This window comes from Ostreococcus tauri, assembly GCF_000214015.3.
Source record: "Ostreococcus tauri WGS project CAID00000000 data, contig chromosome 04, whole genome shotgun sequence".
Taxonomy (NCBI): Eukaryota; Viridiplantae; Chlorophyta; class Mamiellophyceae; order Mamiellales; family Bathycoccaceae; genus Ostreococcus; species Ostreococcus tauri.
This window is the reverse complement of record NC_014429.2, coordinates 458009-476160: the sequence shown is the minus strand read 5'-3', so window position 1 is coordinate 476160 and position 18152 is coordinate 458009. Positions and strand designations below refer to the sequence as shown.

General features: G+C 61.0%; 14 protein-coding genes across 14 annotated transcripts; 6 read left to right on the top strand and 8 right to left on the bottom strand.

Moving 5' to 3' along the window:
- Positions 1-93: 93 nt before the first annotated feature.
- On the bottom strand, positions 94-846 carry OT_ostta04g02690 (Peptidyl-prolyl cis-trans isomerase,FKBP-type,domain; the record flags this gene model as incomplete). The annotated part of the gene is made up of 1 exon (XM_003078756.1): positions 94-846. The coding sequence occupies one exon, from the start codon at positions 844-846 to the stop codon at positions 94-96; it is 753 nt and encodes a 250-aa protein (XP_003078804.1).
- Positions 847-1083: 237 nt separating this feature from the next.
- Positions 1084-1668, top strand: OT_ostta04g02680 (unnamed product; the record flags this gene model as incomplete). The annotated part of the gene is made up of 1 exon (XM_003078755.2): positions 1084-1668. One exon carries the CDS (start codon positions 1084-1086, stop codon positions 1666-1668), a length of 585 nt encoding a protein of 194 aa, XP_003078803.2.
- A 40-nt stretch (positions 1669-1708) lies between these two features.
- On the bottom strand, positions 1709-2653 carry OT_ostta04g02670 (Nicotinamide N-methyltransferase-like; the record flags this gene model as incomplete). Its single annotated transcript, XM_022984512.1, has 1 exon — positions 1709-2653. One exon carries the CDS (start codon positions 2651-2653, stop codon positions 1709-1711), a length of 945 nt encoding a protein of 314 aa, XP_022838774.1.
- Positions 2654-2783: 130 nt separating this feature from the next.
- OT_ostta04g02660 (FAD linked oxidase, N-terminal) lies at positions 2784-4523 on the bottom strand (the record flags this gene model as incomplete). The annotated part of the gene is made up of 1 exon (XM_003078754.2): positions 2784-4523. One exon carries the CDS (start codon positions 4521-4523, stop codon positions 2784-2786), a length of 1740 nt encoding a protein of 579 aa, XP_003078802.2.
- A 122-nt stretch (positions 4524-4645) lies between these two features.
- On the top strand, positions 4646-6925 carry OT_ostta04g02650 (Aminoacyl-tRNA synthetase, class 1a,anticodon-binding; the record flags this gene model as incomplete). The annotated part of the gene is made up of 1 exon (XM_022984511.1): positions 4646-6925. The coding sequence occupies one exon, from the start codon at positions 4646-4648 to the stop codon at positions 6923-6925; it is 2280 nt and encodes a 759-aa protein (XP_022838773.1).
- Positions 6926-7017: 92 nt separating this feature from the next.
- On the top strand, positions 7018-7767 carry OT_ostta04g02640 (Acyl-CoA N-acyltransferase; the record flags this gene model as incomplete). Its single annotated transcript, XM_003078752.1, has 1 exon — positions 7018-7767. One exon carries the CDS (start codon positions 7018-7020, stop codon positions 7765-7767), a length of 750 nt encoding a protein of 249 aa, XP_003078800.1.
- Positions 7768-8228: 461 nt separating this feature from the next.
- On the bottom strand, positions 8229-9611 carry OT_ostta04g02630 (P-loop containing nucleoside triphosphate hydrolase; the record flags this gene model as incomplete). The annotated part of the gene is made up of 1 exon (XM_003078751.2): positions 8229-9611. The coding sequence occupies one exon, from the start codon at positions 9609-9611 to the stop codon at positions 8229-8231; it is 1383 nt and encodes a 460-aa protein (XP_003078799.2).
- Positions 9612-9640: 29 nt separating this feature from the next.
- On the top strand, positions 9641-10408 carry OT_ostta04g02620 (Peptide methionine sulphoxide reductase MsrA; the record flags this gene model as incomplete). Its single annotated transcript, XM_003078750.2, has 1 exon — positions 9641-10408. The coding sequence occupies one exon, from the start codon at positions 9641-9643 to the stop codon at positions 10406-10408; it is 768 nt and encodes a 255-aa protein (XP_003078798.2).
- A 36-nt stretch (positions 10409-10444) lies between these two features.
- OT_ostta04g02610 (Clathrin/coatomer adaptor,adaptin-like,N-terminal) lies at positions 10445-13264 on the bottom strand (the record flags this gene model as incomplete). The annotated part of the gene is made up of 1 exon (XM_022984510.1): positions 10445-13264. The coding sequence occupies one exon, from the start codon at positions 13262-13264 to the stop codon at positions 10445-10447; it is 2820 nt and encodes a 939-aa protein (XP_022838772.1).
- Positions 13265-13601: 337 nt separating this feature from the next.
- OT_ostta04g02600 (Tat binding protein 1-interacting) lies at positions 13602-14297 on the top strand (the record flags this gene model as incomplete). The annotated part of the gene is made up of 1 exon (XM_003078748.1): positions 13602-14297. One exon carries the CDS (start codon positions 13602-13604, stop codon positions 14295-14297), a length of 696 nt encoding a protein of 231 aa, XP_003078796.1.
- Positions 14298-14414: 117 nt separating this feature from the next.
- On the bottom strand, positions 14415-15689 carry OT_ostta04g02590 (Actin-related protein; the record flags this gene model as incomplete). The annotated part of the gene is made up of 1 exon (XM_003078747.1): positions 14415-15689. One exon carries the CDS (start codon positions 15687-15689, stop codon positions 14415-14417), a length of 1275 nt encoding a protein of 424 aa, XP_003078795.1.
- Positions 15690-16126: 437 nt separating this feature from the next.
- OT_ostta04g02580 (Cytochrome c, class IA/ IB) lies at positions 16127-16811 on the bottom strand (the record flags this gene model as incomplete). The annotated part of the gene is made up of 3 exons (XM_022984509.1): positions 16127-16354; positions 16530-16597; positions 16769-16811. The coding sequence occupies 3 exons, from the start codon at positions 16809-16811 to the stop codon at positions 16127-16129; spliced, it is 339 nt and encodes a 112-aa protein (XP_022838771.1).
- A 286-nt stretch (positions 16812-17097) lies between these two features.
- OT_ostta04g02570 (unnamed product) lies at positions 17098-17751 on the top strand (the record flags this gene model as incomplete). The annotated part of the gene is made up of 1 exon (XM_003078745.2): positions 17098-17751. One exon carries the CDS (start codon positions 17098-17100, stop codon positions 17749-17751), a length of 654 nt encoding a protein of 217 aa, XP_003078793.2.
- Positions 17752-17807: 56 nt separating this feature from the next.
- On the bottom strand, positions 17808-18152 carry OT_ostta04g02560 (Glycerophosphoryl diester phosphodiesterase; the record flags this gene model as incomplete). Its single annotated transcript, XM_003078744.2, has 1 exon — positions 17808-18152. A coding segment is annotated over one exon (345 nt), but the record flags the coding sequence as incomplete, so codon positions are not given.

The window sequence follows — 18152 nt, the reverse complement described above, 5'->3', positions numbered from 1 at the left end:
GAGTGCGGACGCGCGCGGAGCGCGAACGCGAGACAAAGCGTCGTCGACGTATTACATAAATGAGAGAAGCATCACTCGCGGTAGACGGAATTACTACTCGCACACGACGTTGGATACCATTCCAAAGCCCGATCGCGTGCACGACTTGACGTCGACGAGCTCGATGTCGAAGATCTCCCATTGCTTGGCGGAGAAGAAGGTGGCGGGACCCGTCGGCGGACCGAGCTCGGGAGGAACGACGATCCGACGCTTACCGCCCACGCGCATCTCTTTCAGCCCGATCTCGAAACCTGGGATCATGCCGTTGATCCCGAGCCGCGTCGACGCGGGCGCACCGCGTCGGTACGTGCTGTCGATCGTTCCACCGTTTTCGTTGTACGCGACGTATTGAAACGTACACTCTTGTCCGTCCTCCGGCTTCGCCCCGTCGCCGATGACGTAATCCTTCACGATGAGCCCATTTTCTTGATCGACGTAATCGTTCCCGTGAATCACCTTGACGTCGTACCCTTCCCGGATGAAGGCTGGGAAATCTTCCGGCGCGTTGTTATACGTCTTGATGCGTTGATTATTCAGCAACTGCTTCGTGTCCTGTTGCTCCGTCGGCATCGACCGCTTCTCCGCTCGTTGCTCCACCACCACAGGCTTCTCAACGACAACCGCTCTCGTCGCCTCCCTCTTCGCCTCCACGTCCTCGACCACGCGCGCCACCGCGTCCTCGCCCGCGTCGTCCTCGCGCGCCGTCGCGCGCGCGCGCGCTCTATCCAAAACTCTCGACGTCCCCTCGTTCCTCGCGAACGGGTCCGCGTCCTCGGTCGACCGCGCGCGCGCGTCGAGCGCGCCCATCGTCGTCGTCATCCCGAGCATCCCGAGCGCGACGTCCCGTCGTCGCGTCGTCGTCGCGCGCGGTCGTTCGCGTCGTCCCGTCGACCACGCACATTCATCGTCTTCATCGCCCCCCGTCCGCGCCCGCGTCGCCACCGCGCGCCCGCGTCGCCACCGCGCGGTCACGCGGGATGGGTCCAGTGCCCCCGCGCGCGCGCGCGGCGTCGCGTCGCCCACGCGCGGCATGACGCGGCGTCGATGAATGATGCATCCGCACTCGCCGCCGCCGCGACGGCGATGACCTCGCGCGAGCGCGCGCTCGTCGCTCGATTGCCCGAACCGCTGCGATCGATGTCCGTGAGCGACGTCGCGCGCGTCGCCGTGGAGGCGTACGGCCTCGGCGCGGGCGAGGGGACGTGGACGACGGGGCGATGGATGGGCGACGGGGCGACGGATGCGGACGACGCGCTCGAGCGTCTGTGCGCGCGCGCGTCGACGTGCGCGCGGTGCGGGCGAGTCGTGCTCGAGGAAGCGATGGCGGCGCACGCGAAGCGCGGGTGCGGAAGGGTAGAGAGGACGGATGAAGGGGGTGGGAAGCGAGGACGGGCGGACGACGCGCGCGGGACGGAGGCGTCGACGCGCGCGGCGTCGACGCGTGAAGGGGAGGAAAGGACGCGGGAGAGGCGAGCGCGGGGGGACGAGGGCGCGCGTGAATGTGCGTGGGCGGTTGCGCCGATGGTTTCTGGGAAGGAAAAGGACACGAAGCGGGTGCGGTGGGCGCTCACGATTGGCGCGATGTTTCGCGCGAAGGCGTTCGAGAGCCCGCGAGACGCGTTCCGGTAATAGCCTACACGCGTCGATGTATCATACCATGATTAGTTTTCTATAGTTTGCGAAGCGTGAGAAACCTGTAGGGATCGTTCGCGAGCGCGTGCGGGGTCTCTTTCGCCGCCGGAAAACCATCGAGCGGGAGCGCGATGGATTCGACCGTCAGCTCAAAGATTGTCCGAGCGGCGGCGACGAAGCGAGCGAATACCTCGCCGTTATTACTCCGCATCGTTTGGACTATGTAGCAAACCCCGTCTGGTTTCAGTCGAAGATTGATCGCGTTCAGGAGACTCTCTTCCTGACTGGCAAAGTATAACAAATCGGATCCGATGACGACGTCAAACGTCGCATCCGGATGAATCGATTCCGAGCCATCTCCGTCGCTCTCAATGTTACTCCAATGTCTCACCCGTCTCGGAGTCTCGCCCAACCGTCTCGCGTTTAAGATCTCCGCGTCCTCTTCCCACAGATGTCTTCGAATCACCACCGCGTCTCTACACTCCGGCTCGGCGACTTCGCGAAACGCCAACAACGTCCGCTCCAAATTCCGCATCGTGTGCGGCCCACAATCCGCGATCGTGACCGCGCGCGCCCCCAACGCCGCGGCGTAGAACCCACACACCCCACACCCCGCGCCGATCTCCAGCACACTCCGCGAGCGCAGGAAGTCCGCGTCTAACGCGCGCGCGCGCAGCGCCTCGCACAGGATCACCGCCGCGCGCCACACCACCGTGCCGAGCTCTTTTTTGTGCGCCTGTCCCACGAGCAGCGGCGCGCGCGCGCGCGGCAACGGCAGCGCGTACGGGGCGTCCGCGCTCGCCCTCGCGCGCGCGTCGCGGGCGTCGGCGCGATCGGTCGACGACGACGGCGCGATCGTCGGCGCGACGTCCGCGCTCCACGCGCGCGCGCGCACGACGCGGGCGTCGGCGTCGGCGTCGGACCAATCGCGCGTGAGATCGAGGACGTAGTCGTCGTCGGCGTCGGCGTCGTCGGCGTCCATGCGCGCGGGCGTCGACGAGCGAGGGCGCGGCGGGGAGTCGGGGGACGCGTTTTCGGTGCGTCGGTTTCTTTCCTCGTACTGTTTGGTCATACCCATAAAAACATGGATATCCACCGCGGGAGGACGCGACTCACCCGAAGAGGGCGGCGACGAGGGCGTTGGTGAAAGCGCCGTGTGGGTCGAGGTAGCGACGCGCGGCGTTGAACTCCTTCACGGGGTAGTGCTCGCGAAGTCTCGCTTTATCGCGGGCGAGACGCGCTGGGTCCTCGGGAACCTCGATCTTGGCCCAGTGCGCGCGAAGGGCGTACGCGTCGCCGAGCGCGTCGAACTCCTTCTCGCCGTACGCCCTGAACGCGCGCGTGATGGCGTCGCGCTCCTTCTCGTCGGCCGTGGGAAGGTACATTATGATACCGACCCAGGAGTGAAGAGAGTCGGGCGCGCCCGCCGCGGGAGACATCGGCGATGAACTCCCGCTCGTCCAGCGCTGCTCGATCGGCGCGTGCGCCGGGATCTCGTCATCCTCTATCATTTTACGAAGTTCGCGCATGAACTGCAGATCCGATCGAAGCGGCGCGCCCGCGGCGGGTGGTTCTTCCGCGAGATTGCCAGCCGGAAACGCGACCTCGAGCACGTGTTGCTGTCCGCCGCAATCAAATCCTAATATTTGATCACTCCAGTCCACGCGAGTGCCCGCGCTTCGCTTCCAAAACTCCGCCTCCGCGGCGTTGACGCGCTTGACGTGCTCAACATCGAGAGGATTTACCTTTAAAAGCTCGTCTCGAAGCTGTCCGAAGCCCATGCCCTCGGGATCGACCCCAGGAGCCACTTGCCTGAGCAAACGTACGAGCGGCTCCACTTTCTTCTTCTCCGAGTACGCCGATCTCGTGCGCGGTTCCTTTTCGTTCGGTTTCAACGGATTACTCGCCACCACGACCACGGTATCGGTGTACGGGATCCACATGTAACGAATGTGTTGGTACTCTCGAATCCAACGCTCGTGGTTGGTTTCAATCTCATCCGGCGTCGCCGTCCACGTCTGTTCCACGAGCTTGTGCGCGTCCACGCATTGAATCGTGAGCTCGGCCACGGCCCCCAGGGCGCCGATCCCGCACTTTGCCAGCTTAAACAGCTCCGGCTCCTTCTCCGCCGAGAGTGTGATCGTCCCTCGCGACGGGGTCACGAGCTTCATCTCCACCACTGTCTCGTCCACCGGAGGTATCCTGGCTCCAGTTCCGTGCGCGCCGACCTGCGTGAACCCACCCATCTGCTGCTCACGAATGCTCGCGTAATTCTGTAAAGTCAACCCGTGCGGACGAAGCGTCTCCACGACCTCTCGCACGCGCGCGCCCGCTCGAATCGTCGCCCGCTTGGTCTCCGCGTCCACGGCCACGACGCCGTCCAACAACCCCATGGATACCATACCTCGCTCCTCGAACGCGCATCCATTCGGACTCAGCGCGCTCCCCACCACTCGTAATTTTCCTCGTTTCCCAGCCTTGACCACCTTCTCCAGCTCCTCGATCGTCTCCGGCGCCCGCACGCGTTCGCACGTCACCGTCTTCGTCCCGCTCCAATTTTCCATCGTCTCGCTCGTCGTCGCCACCCCGTGTTCGTCCTCCGCATCGCTCGCCCCGAACGGTCCACCGCTCGTGAACACGTACGCGCTCGCGGCGACGAACAGCGCGCCCCGCGCGAGCGTGCCGAACCGTCTCTGTTCCTTTCCTTCGTTCCGTCCGCTCGTCGACGCTTTCTGTCTCGCCAACGCCGCGCGTCCGCCCAAGACGGCGTACGGACGCGCGGCCGAGGCGTAGCGCGCGGTCGCGGCCGTCGATGCGAGGCGCGCGGCGAGACGCCGGGCGAGGCGCGGCATGATGCGCGCGCAACGTTTTGAGGTTCTTCGAGCGAGGCGCGCATCGCCGCGTCACTCTGCGCCGAGGACGCGCGCGAGGACGCGCGCGCGGTGTCGACGGACGCGCCGGACCGTCGTCCACCATGGGCGCGAACGCGAGCGCGAACGAGGGGGAGACGCGCGAGGAACCGAGGGATGATGGCGTGACGTCCGAGCGAATCATCGAGGCGGCGGCGACGACGACGACGACGACGAGCGCGGACGACGTCGCGACGGTGACGACGTCGATGGCGAACGTGCGCGTGGAACCCGCGGTGGAGACCGCCGAGGTGGAGGACGGGACGCGAGATCCGTCGACGGAGACGTTTAGCGTGACGACGGCGATCAACTACGCGAACGGGGCGCCGCACATGGGACACGCGTACGAGAGCGTGTCCACGGACGTCTTGGCGCGGTATCACCGGGCGTACGGACGGAAGGTTTTGTTTCAAACCGGCTCGGACGAACACGGGCAGAAGATCGCGGAGGCGGCGGAGGTCGCGGGCGTCGCGCCGTTGGCGTTTGTCGACGGACACGTGGAGGAGTTCCGAAAGCTGAACGAGCGCCTGTCGGTGTCGAACGACGTGTACAATCGAACGACGAGCGAGGCGCACAAAAAGGCGTGCGCTGAGTTGTTCAGACGGTCGAGGGATAACGGAGACATCTACTTGGACACGTACGAGGGGTGGTACAACGTGAGGGAGGAGACCTTTGTGACGGAGAGCGAGGCCCAGGCGAGCGGGTACAAGGACCCAGTGAGCGGTAAGGATCTGAAGAAAATGAAGGAGGAGAGTTACTTCTTTAAGCAGAGCCGATACCAGGCGCAGTTGATTGCTCACATCGAATCTCATCCTGAGTTCATTCAGCCGTCGTCGCGAAGGAACGAAATTTTGGCGCGCTTACAAAATGACGAGCTTCGAGATCTCTCCGTGTCGCGAACGACGTTCGACTGGGGGATCCCCGTGCCGGATGCCCCAAAACACGTCATGTATGTGTGGTTCGATGCCCTTACGAACTATCTCACCGGTACCGGTTGGCCAGAGGAGACAGACAAGAAGGACTTCTGGCCGGCGAGCGTGCACATCATCGGCAAGGACATCATCTGGTTCCACTGCGTTATTTGGCCGTGCATGCTCTGGAGTGCGGGTCTGCAGCTTCCGAAGACCGTCTTCGGTCACGGATTCGTCACCGCCGAGGACGGTCAAAAGATGAGCAAGTCCATCGGAAACGTCGTGGATCCGAATGTCGTGTTGGAGAAGTTCTCCAGCGATACGTTCAGGTATTACCTGATGCGCTGCGGTGTATACGGATCTGATATCCCGTTCAGTGAAGCCGCGATGGTTTCTATTCACAACGCCGATCTCGCCGACGTGATCGGCAACCTTGTCCACCGGGTGACGAACCTTTGCAACAAGAGCTGTGGCGGCGTCGTTCCGGATTGCGCCACCGAAGACATTTTCGACGTCCTCGCAGTGCGCGCTAGATCTGAGGCCGCGATGGCAAAATTCAACATTCAAGCCGCGTGTGAGGCTGCGATTGAAGCGGTGAAGGCCACCAACAAGTACCTCACCGATGCAGCGCCGTGGGCCGTGAAGGGTGAGGGAGCCGAGGAGCGCAAGGCGGTCATCATTAGATCAACCATTGAGGCGGTGTACGTCTCGATGCACTTTCTGCAGCCGTACATTCCCACGGCGTGTGAGGCGGTTTTCAACAAGCTGGGCACGGCCCCGAAGAAGATTTGGGAGCTCAAGCCTTTCGGTGAGAACGTTGCCACCGGAGCTAAGGTTACCCACGGCGATATTCTCTTTGCTAAATTTGAAGCCGAAAAGAAGGAAATCGCAAAGAAGGAAGAGCCTGCGCCGAAGCCCAAGCCAGTGCCCGCGGACGCTCCCGTGGACGTCTCTCGACTCGAGCTCGTCGTCGGTACCGTAAAAAGCGTGAAGCGTCACCCAGACGCGGATTCGCTTTACGTCGAAGAGATCGACCTCGGCGACGAAGCGCCGAGACAGGTGGTGAGCGGTTTGGTCAAACACATCTCTGAGGAAGACTTCACCGGCCTGCGCGTCCTGTGCGTGGCGAACATGAAGCCGTCGAAAATGCGGGGCGTTGAATCGACTGCCATGGTGCTCTGCGGAACCAACGCCGAGGGCAAGACCGAGCCCGTGTCCCCACCCGAGGGCGCCGCGAACGGCACTCGCGTGAAATGTGAAGGCTTCAATGGAGAACCCGACCCGGTGCTTAACCCGAAGAAGAAAGTTTTCGAAGCCGTCAGCGCGGATTTTTCCATCAACGGCGATGGCGTTCCAACCTACAAGGGCGTCCCTTTCACCGCCGCTGAGGGCCCGTGCACGCTCCCGACTATCCGAGACGGCGTCGTCAAGTGATAGCCGCCGCGTTGTGACGAACACAAACGCATTCTCACTCATGACCCTCACACGCCCGCGCGCGCCTCTCGCGCCCGCGCGAATCGCTCACGATGCGTCAAGGATCGTCTGCGCTCGCTTCGACGTCCGCGTCGACGCACGCGATCGCGCATCGCCGCGTCATTCGTCGACAAAGTTTTCGTCGACGTCAGCACAACGCGCACTTTATCGCCCGCGCGCGCGCCGTCACGGACCCGTTCGCCGACCCCAAGCCGCGTAACGTCGATGGAAAGCTTCCGAGCGACGCGTGGCGGCATCTCGTGCAAGTGGGCGCGGGAAAGCGAAACGGAGAGTATCAAGGGGAGGCGCTCACTGTTCGCGCGTTTCGCGAGGAAGACGTCGGCGCGGTGGCGACGCTGTTGCTCGAGAGCGGCATGCAGGGGTTCCCCACGGAACGACGAACGTTGGAGGTGTACCTGGCGAACGCGGTGGGGGCTTACCCGTACGGGACGTACTTGGTCGGTGAGGTCGGGACGAGCTCGGAGATAGTGGCCACGGTCGGCGTGTCGTTCAACGAAGAGACGCGAAGGAAGTTTACGTCGCTGTCGCCGCCGAGCGACGATGGATATCTCTCTGACCTCACGGTAGCGGTGGATAAACGAGGGGCGGGACTGGGGGTGGCGATGCTTCACGGCGCCGAGGAGTTTGCGCGCGCGATGGGATGCGAGGAAATGTGGCTTCACGTGGCACTGAAAAAGCCGGGAGTGGTCACGTTGTACAGGGAGCACGGCTACGGCGTGCGAGGCGTCGATCCTGGGCTCTTCGGCTGGCGCGGTAGGCTTTTGATGAGTCGCAAGATGTAATACAAGGAGTGTTGGATAATGCACGTTCTATCCGTCCGTCCGCTAGAGGCACGCGTCGTTTCCATCGCGCCAACGTTTCAAACGTTCTTGTTCGTGCTCGAGCTCATCGTTTCGCGCCATCTGTTTAGCTTGGCGAATCTTTGCGCCTCCTGTAAAATCGTACAGTGTGATTTGATTGCCTTTCGCGTCTGTTTGCGTTGGTCTCGCCACGAACTTATCCAACGCGATGGTTTGCTTATCAACAAAAAGTTGTTTCAGAGCATCCAAGTGCTCGCGTGTGCAGCTTGAATAATCGTATCGCCAACCGCGCGCGCGCTGAGCGTCAGATGGTGGTGGAAGCTCTTGCGGATTAAGCACACCATCGTCGATCATCGAGCGGTTATGAGGTACACGTTGGACTAAACCATGTGTCGCGCGAACTGAAACGTGGGCAAAACAATTTCTGAATATTACATTTTCCTCTAAGCCGTCGGCATGACATCGCGAGCGAACACTTCTAAACCACGAATGCCGTATATATGAGCTCTTATTGGCCCGTCTCCTCTGCCCGAAGTCTTCTCGACGCGAATCCAACCTCCAAGTCCGGACACCGAGAGGTCGACGAGCGGACCGTCCACGTGCATCGGCGGTAAGAAGTCAATCTCTTGCACCAATCTCAAAGCCGCCTCTTCCTGCCCCGAAATCGTTTCAGGCACGTCTGCCGTTTTCATAAGGCTCACGCGCGTTGATTTGGGTCCGAAGAAGCCGAACGTCACGTTCGGAGGACACTCTAAAACGTCGACGCGCACAAACGATCCCCAATACAGCGAGTATCCCTTGAACGAGGCGAAACCCGGCGGTTCGGCGCACTCGGGTGTGGGTGGGACGAACTTCTTAAGCGATGAGCCTAGTTTCATCTCCGATAAATCCTCTGCGCTGAGCAAAGAGTTCAATCTGTGATGCAAGAAAACCCCCGGAGTGTCGAACAAGACGCCCTTTCCCTCGAACGCCTTCAGAGGTATCACCCCGAGAGTCGTCCCCGGCATCGCGCTCGCCACTGGTAATCGTTTCGTCGGCGCAAAGTAGTTTCCAGCCGAACGCAATTCTTCCATCGCGGCCCTGATGAACGAGCTTTTCCCAACGTTCGCGGCGCCGATGACGTAGACGTCCCGACCGTTGCGTTCGCGCATCATCTGCAGCACCGCCTCTCGCATTCCCGAACCCCTTCTCGAGCTCACGAGCGCGATTCCCGCCAGCGTGAGCCTCCTCGTCTCCGCCTCTTTCGCCACCCACCGCTCCAACGCGTCGTGATCGACCGCATTCCCCAATAAATCAATCTTCGTCACCACCAACACAATCGGGTTCCCGCCGACGACGTCTCTCACCTTTTTCAAAAAACTCCCGTGGAAATCCGTCGCGTCCACGACTTTCACCACCAGCGCCTTCTTCTCCCGGATCGGTTTCAACTGATCCCGCAGCTCTTTCGGCGTGATCAACCCCGGCGACGCCTTCACCCCCCCCTGGCCCTCCACCGCGTTCACGTACGCGCCGTTGCTCAGCTTCGCGCACCGCGCGCACAGCATCATGTCCCACTGTCCGTGCGTCGCCTTTCGCTCGTACGTCGCGACATCGACGTACCCCGCGACGTCGTTCGATCGCGTCTGCACGCCGACGCCGCATCCGTAACACCGCGCGCGCTCGCGCGCCGTCGCCGTCGTCGCCGCCGGGTCGTTCGACGCGCGCGTCCGCGCGCGATGGCGTCGCGCCGCTCGCTCGCCCGGCGCCCGCGCGCCCGCATTCGACGATCGCGACGATCGCGCGCGCGCCCGTGCCGTGGACGCGCGCGTCGACGTGCGCGCGAGCATGTCGCGCCGCACTGTGTCGCGCGCGAGCGATGGCGACGGGGACGACGACGCGGGCGTCGACGCGCGCGACGCCCGCGCGGGCGGCGAACGCGGGCGAACCGACGTCGGACGCGCGCGTGCGTCGCGCGCGCGCGGCGGCGGCGTCGTGCGCGCTCGCGCTCGCGCTCGCGCCGATGCGAGAGGCGAGGGCGGGAACGATGTACGTGGGCGCGGGCGACGCGGCGTTCCTCGAGCGCGAGTACGTCGATCTGCGGTACGCGGGGGTGGAAGAGGTCGTTCCGGGGGTGATGGATGGACGACGAGGGGTGCGGGTGACGTACGATGACTCGAAGATGACGTTTGAGACGTTGATGCGGACGTACTGGCGACACAGCGAACCGACGGCGGAGGAGCTCAAGATGGGGCCGGAGTACGCGCCGGTGATTTACGCGGCGACCGAGTCGGAGAAGACGATCGCGGAGACGGCGCGGGCGAATTTAGAGTCGTCGAAGATCTTCGGGGATAAGCCTCTGACGGTTGAGGTGATCGCGGGGACGCCGAAGACGTTTGAGGAATCGGACGCGCGAGACGCGTTGAAAGTAAACCCAAAAAAGTATGAGAAGTTAAACGCGAAACGAGCGGCGAGGTACAAAGAGTTATGGGGTTTCGTGCAGTTTTGCGCCGACCGTGTGTGCGGATACGTGCGTTTCGCGCCGAAGTGCGTCGGTAAGTGTCTCGCGGTCTTCCCGGAATACGAGGCGCGAAACGCGGGGATCCCAGAGTTGGGTGGTAAGAACATCAAGATTACGTCGAAGTGAGCGTGCGTCGTGTGTGCTAATGTTGTGATTAGAATCCTAAGCATTGATCATTTGCTTTGCGGTGATCTTGTCCCCCAGTGACAACGCGATGCCTTGCGTCTTTGAGCGAATGCGAATGAAACCGCTGACTTCTCCGGCATCCGTGCTCTCGATGGAAATGTTCACGAGGGCATCCTCGCCGAATACAGACTTGGCGTACAAGTTGGCGGCAAGGAAGCCACAATCACCATCAAGCGCACTCGGAGGTGTGAGACACTTCATCTTCGTGCTAGTCACGATGTGATCCAAGTAGTCGCGAACGTTGTTGATGTTCGTGTTCACCGCCACCTTGTTTTCCCACTCAAACTCCGCCCACATGCTTCTGAAAGCACTGTCGCTGCACGTCGCTGGAATGATGTAGTCCATGATGTCGATGTGCACGTCGTTCAAGACGATGACGTTACGATCAGAGCGTGCGCTTTCGTACACGATGTTCCCAAAGATGACGCCAGTCTCCGTTGAGCTCACCTTGATGCTTGCGCGAAGGTTATGTGTCGCAAACGGAGCCAACGAAAACGCTTGCGGACGTTCAACCAGCTTTAAATCGCCCATGGTTGAGAGTTCGAGCATTACGTTTGCTAACGGCTCATCCGTGCGGTTTGTCATCGTGACATCCAGTGTAATGTCGTACTGGTGCACGGTGACATAAGTCTCCGCGTAGACGACGTCGCTTAAGCCGGTCAGCTGCATCACACGATCCAGGCTTCGGCCGTCCTTCTTCACAGAATCCATGAAACCCGTGGCGCGCGCCAGATCCGTCGCGACGGCATCTTCAATCTCAAGCTGCGACATACCCTTGCGAGACTTGAGGTGATGGAAATCGATCAAGTCATCAGCCTGCGAGGCTGGGACGGAGTCTTGGTTTTGACTCGCACGCTCCTCGCGTCGGAGCTTATCCTCAATCATGACGGCGAAAGCCTCACCGCACGATTGGAGCCAGACTTCCCTGTCCGCCTCGTCTGGTTGGCTAATGACGTGGAAGCACAACTCGAGGCGAGCCTTGGAGTCTTGGTCTATCTCAAGCGCCAACGTGTCACTGGTACCGAGACGCAACATAGAAACAATGTACAACATGCACTCGGCTTGGATGGCGTTCTTTCTCTTTTGAGGAACCGTGTCAAAAGTCATCGCGCGCAGAGCGATCTTGGTGAGCGTGCTGGCTATGACGGACGCCAAGAAGAAGTCACCCTTGAGCAACAACTCTCGCAAGTTCGGGAGAACTGGAATCGCCTTCGACGCCGTGAAAGCCGCTTGAGTCGCGTATGTACCATCCGCCAACACTGTGGGGCGAGCTACTGGTTCAACCACGTCGTCACCATCGGCTTCAGCATCCTTGGCGGTGACCTCAACGAGGGGCGCCGGGCCCATGCTCATGCGAATGACTTCGAGAGCCGCGTCCACTTCCTGTTCAGACTTGGTAAACTCCCCGATGATCCAAAGTGTCGTCGCGCACACTCGACTGCTACGAATCGTGGAGAACAGGTCGAGCAAATGCTCGATGATTCCAGGTCGCAGTGCTTTGTTCGTGAACGCGATTTCGCGCACAAAGTATGCAACATCCGCAGAGCTCGCGCTGTTGGCATCGCTCAAGAAATCCATCAGCAAGTAAATGACCGAGCCCGAAACCTCCGGGAATTTGAGCGCGCACTTATGAATCGCCTGCACAAGCATTTGTCGGTACTCTCCTGTCTCCGGCGTGCTTTCACCTTGGGACTTGATGACCTCCGTCTTCAACATGCTTGTTACGTCGTCGATGTTTCGAGGAGTGATCAAGTCTAGCACCAAGTCGATCGTCTTGCGCTTGATGTCGATATTCGGCGACGAAACCGCCCGCAAGATGTCCATCACCATCCCTTGGAGCATCTCTCTGTAAGATTTCTTAAGACCGATCAAGCGATCAAGCACGATGAGCTTGACGTTGTTATCGCTCTGGCTCACGAGCAACTGGCAGTAGCAGTTCGCCGCCGCCTTGATCGCGGTCGGCGCGTTCGAAAGCGCCACGAGCGTGTTCGCACACTCGTACACGACCGACGCGTTGTTCGTACCGAGCAACATCAGGATGATCTTGATGTACTTGCCCTTTTGCGTGGGATCCGAGCGACAAACCTTGCGAATCAGGTCCAACACCACCGTCTGCATGATGTCCCCCCAAGAGGACACTGTCTCCAGGTTGCTCATCAAATAGTTCACCGCGCGATCCTGAGCGTGCGTGTATAACATCAAGAACGCGTTTCTCTTCGTCCCGAGATCGTTCTCCCCGCTCATCAGAAAAGATTCGATGATCTCCGGCGCGTCTGGGATCAAGTGCTCGCCCTCTGGTAGGGCATAAATTTTATTGATCGCCATCACCGCGTTCCTCCGCACGTACGGATGCCTGTGCTCGAGGTTCTGCACTATGGAAGGGATCAACGGCTCGAGTAAATCGTGTTCGGTGATCCTGCACAAAAATCTCAACGTGCACCCGCGTAAGAACTCGTTCGGATGCTGCAAGTTGTTTCGCAAGTTTTGACACAGCAAGATCATCTCCGGTAAGATCTTCCCATCCGGCCCGCACTTCTCGATCATCTCCATGTACAGCAACAACAGCTTCTGCACCGTGTGATCGTCGCTCGGCAGGACGTATCGCACGATCGTGATGAACATTTGCGGCATCGACTCCCCTCCCAACAGGAGTGAGATCACCTTACGCATGGCGTCCGCCTTCTCCTCGGGCGTGCCCGTCTCCAACGCCTCTCGCAGCTCCGCCGCGCTCGTCGCTCGGTCGAAGTGCACGAGCATGGAGCATCCGCGCTCGACGACCTGGTTCACGGTCGCCATCGCGCTCGGCGTCGTCGACGAGCGGTGGCGACGCGACGGGGAATCAACGACTCTGGGTCCGGATCGCCGTACCCTAGGTGTGTTGGACCACTGACGGGGTTTCGTCTCGTGGGTGCCGCGATTAGCCCCGTCGCGCGCGACCGTCGTCCCACGGCGCACTTCACGCCGCGTTCGTCCTCGCCCGCGACGTGGACGCGCCGCGGCGTGTTCCTTCGACCTCGTCGTCGAGCGCGCGCGCCGAGCGCGAGGCGCGGTGCGCGGTGACGGAAGGGATTTCTTTCAAACGCGCGAGAGACAGCTCGCGCGCCGCGACCGATCGAACGCGCGCGCTTTGACCATGGACGCGGTTCTGGAGTACGTCACCGGGATGAATCGTCCGCTGAACGCGACGAACGTGGGCGACGCCATGGGGGCGCGAGGGGTGAAGAAGGGGCTGGCGCAGAAGTATCTCGATAATCTGGCGGAGGGCGGGCGATTGGCGTTCAAGGAGAGCTCGGGGAAGACGACGCAAAAGGTGTACTATCCGATACAGGACGGCGAGGTGATGAGCGCGGAGGAATTGAAGATGCTGAACGAACGCACGAAGACGACGATGGCGGAGGCGGGGGTGGTGCACGACGCGGTGAAGGCGTTGCGCGCGCAGTTGCAGTCGCTCAAGGAGGCGTCGAGCGTGGAGGACATGGAGAAAGAGTTGAAGGCGCTCGAGGCGGAGAACGAAGCGTCGCAGAGCAAGCTCGGTCCGTTGAGAGAGCGAAGTGCGAACGGTGACGTCATCACGGAAAGTGATCGGGTGAAGATCGAGGACGCTTTCTTGAAGGCCATGGAGTATTGGCTCTCAAGACGAAAGGCGTTTAATAACGTTTTTGAGGCCGTCCTCGAGGGCACCGGAGGCGTGAAGAAAAAGCTGTGGGAAGAGCTTGGCTGCGAGAACGAGGAGGATGTAAGCATCGATTACGCGAAATATAGGAAGATTTACGACGATTTGAAGCGCCAGCGTCTGATTGAGATGCGGCAAAAGCGTTTCAAGAGATGACTGACTGCTCATCGAGACGACGAAACGTGAAAGTGTTTGTATGAAATTGAAACGAACTTTTTCCAACGCACTTGGATGATCATCACATAATCGAGTTAGGGCTAATAGAGAATGCGATCACGGACATTTGCGCAGAACCAAGTTCGCCCCATGCTCCTCGTACTCCTGTTTACTCATCCAGAGTTGTTGGAACGAACCGAGCGAGGCAAGAATGGAACCTCCGATCCACGTCGAGAAGCGCCGCTCGACGCTATTCATGCTCGCCACAACTTTGGTTTTGACATTTTGAGGCGCGTGGTCGAATAGAGCACCATCCAGACGCTCGCGCATGTTGGTAAACATGCTGCCACCCCCGCATAAGACGAGGTTACCCCACAAATCCTTTCGCACGTCGACATCGGAATTGTTGATGCACTCCAGGACCAACTCTTGAATGCTCTTCAATTTGACATCACCGCTGAGACTCGGGACGTTGACGTCGAGATCTTTCAATATATCCGGTTGGAATAAGAGCTCAGGGATTTGGAACCTCTCGGCGCCAACCTCGATTGTGTTACCATCCGGTAACTCATACGTGATCCCCGCCACATTCTTATGCTCATCTCCTCTGAAGAAGTGGTCATTCAGTTGATAGACGGTCGCCTTGAGGTCCTCCACGATTTCTCTACGCTTAAAAAGAGAGTAAGACGCTGACGTCTTCGGATGATTCACCGCTTTCACGGTGAACTCACCGTCGCCCTTCTCCTTCTTGGTGAAGGCGTACCGCGGTCTAACTTCTACCTTTTGTTTCTCTAATCGGGCCAAAATAACGTCTGTGAGCGCCTCGCCGCCGAGGGGAGATCGCGTGACGGACTTTTGCAACGCGTAACCTTCATGAACGGCGGTAACCGTGGTGTTTCGGCCGCCAATGTCGATGACCAAGCTCGACGCCTTGCCGACGGCGAACGAGCTCAGCACCGGATTCTTCGCCAAAAACAGCGCCGGTGGCGCGTACTTCTCGAACATTAACTCGACCATCTTCGATCGAACCCCGTCCGAGTTATGCACCGGCTCGCTCATGAGAACCGGATGCTCATCTGTCTGAATCGTCAAGCACTTCTTCAACGCGTGCTCCCAAATTCCCTCCACCGCCTCCCAGTCCTCAAGCATACCATTTTCCCCGTACGGCGACGTCACGTCGACCTCGTCGCGTCTGATCCCCATGCTATCGACGAAAATGTCCCTCGAGCTCTGACTCCCACCCTCGGTCATGTCCACGTCGCCGCCTTTCGCCCGCGCGCCGACTGAGCTCGTAAACACGTGTTGCGGCGTATCCTGTCCCGCGTACCCAGCCTTGACGCTGTGTGTACCTAGGTCCAGGACCACCGCGCTCACTTCATCGCCCCCGTACATGTCGTGCGATTCTCACCGTGCGCGCGAAGCTCGCTTTGGGGCCGATCGAGACGTGAGTGGGACAAATTTCCAAGCTCAATTCGGACCGACGATCTCCGATCGCGTTCGCGTGCGCGTTCGAGCGCGCGCGTTCGAGCGCTCCTCCCGTCGTGAGCGTTCGCGTCAAGTCGTTCGCGCGCGCGCGGGCGAATCACGCGACGAACGACGACGCGTCGGCGAACAATGGCGTCGGATCAGCCACAGAGGGTTAGGGACGCGCGCGGAGCGACGAACGGAAGACGCGCGAGCGAAAATGCGTCGACGTGCGCGCCGACTTGAGATTCAAGACGACTGTGACATATTATTTAGAGCATGATACTACGCGATCGATCGCGCGTCGAGGCGCGGGCGCGAGCGCGTTCGCGCGTTCGCGCGTCGACGCGAGAGACGCCGCGCGCTTACTTGGTCGCATCCTTGAGGTACGCGATCAAATCAGCCCGATCTTGTTCCTTCTTGAGACCGGCGAAGACCATCTTCGTGCCCGGAATGTACTTCTTCGGGTTCAACAAATAGTCGTACAGGGTCTCTTCGTTCCACGTCACGCCCTTGTTCTTATTCGCCGCGGAGTACGAGAAACCCTCCGTCGTGCCGGAGACGCGTCCGAACAACCCGCCGAGGTTCGGGCCCTACGAATCCACCGTCCATCGCGCGTCGTCAGTCACCCATCGCGCGTCACCGCATCACATCACGCCATCACCCATCCCAACGCGCTCGTCATCGTCCATCCCGTCCGTCGTCGCCGCCCATCCGTCCCGATCGCCCGTCGTCCGTCGTCCGTCGCGCGCGTCCGCGTCCGCGCACCTGCTTGTGTCCACCACCCTTCTCCGCGACGTGACACTGCGCGCACTTCGTCTTAAAAATCTTCGCCCCTACGATCGGTCGCATCCGCGCGCGCGTCAGTCCCTCGCTCGGCGTCCGTCGTCGACCCATCGCGCGCGATGACGATGGGACGACGCCGGGCGTCGTCGACCCATCGCGCGCGATCGCCGTTCCACGGTCGTCCCATCACCGCGCCGTCGACGTCGACATCGAAGACGCACCCTTGGCGATGTCACCCGCGGGCGCGTCCGCGAACGAGGCCATCGCGCGCGCGTGTGCGCCGTCGCGCGCGCGCGCGGTGGACGTCGACGCGCGATGGCGCTGGCGTCGCGGGGGTGATCTAAACCCTAGACATACTGTTCGCCCACACGACATCCACGCATCCACGCCCCATCCGACGACCGACGCGCGATCGGGCGATCGATGTCGTACGCGCGCCTCTCTGACCTCCATGTGTGATCGCCACCGCGCGCGCATAAAACGTACGCGCGCCGTAAACCCTGGTCGCGCGCGATGCACGATGCGCGACCGCACATCGCGCGCGCCCGTCATGGGCGCCCCCGCCGGGGTCGATAACACCCAGCGACGACGATGGGATCGCGACGTCTACGCCGCGCGCGCGATCGAGCGCGAGGGCGCGGCGACGGCGCGCGAGGGCGAGACGACGCGAGCGATTGGACGGCGCGCGTCGAGGGGGGGGGGGCTGATGATTCGGGACGATTTGCGCCTCGATAACGTCATCGCGCGCGATTACGAACGTGATTTGGCCTCGCGCGTCGGGTCGAGGCAGATCGTGAACGCGGAGACGGGGGCGGGGATGGGATTTCAATGCGCGGAGACTGGGGCGATTTTACACGACTCGAGCGCGTACCTGGACCACATCAACGGGAAGAAACAGATGAAGGCGAGAGGGGTGTCGATGCGGGTCGAGCGGTCGACGGTGGAACAGGTCAAGGCGAAGTTTGATGAGGTGAAGAAGCGGAAGGCGGCGGCGGCGAAGAACGAAGGGAAGGGGTTCGAGGAACGGTTGGCCATCGCGTACGAGGACGAAGACGCGGCGCGGGCGCGGAAAAAGGCGAAGGAGGCGGCGAAAAAGGCGAAGAAGAAGGCGGAGGAGGAGGCGAAGATGGCGGAGCTCGGAGGTTTGGATCCCGAGATGGCAGCCATGATGGGATTCGCGGGATTCGGCGGCGGGAAAAAGTAGGCGCGACGGAGGGCGCCGGCGCGCGCGCCGACGATTTGATTTGTAATACACGAGCTCTAGTGATTTGTACAACGCGCGCGTAACGACGCGATGAGATCACGCAGAACCATCGGTCGATCGGTAAGTATGCCGTCGACGCCGTGATTCAGGGTGCGTCGCATCCGCTCCTCGTCGTTCACCGTCCACACGTGCACGGCCAATCCCGCTCGACGCGCTCGGCGCACCAACGTCGACGAGAGCATCTCGGATTGCACCGCCACCGCGCGCGCGCCTCGCACTCGACCACGACCAATCTTATCGTACCCCTTGTATCGCATCTCGGCGCTAAAATTTGCCACGACGTATCCCACGTTTTCGCCGAGCGCGCGCGTCTCGCGAAGCGTCGCGTCGTCCTTCCCCCA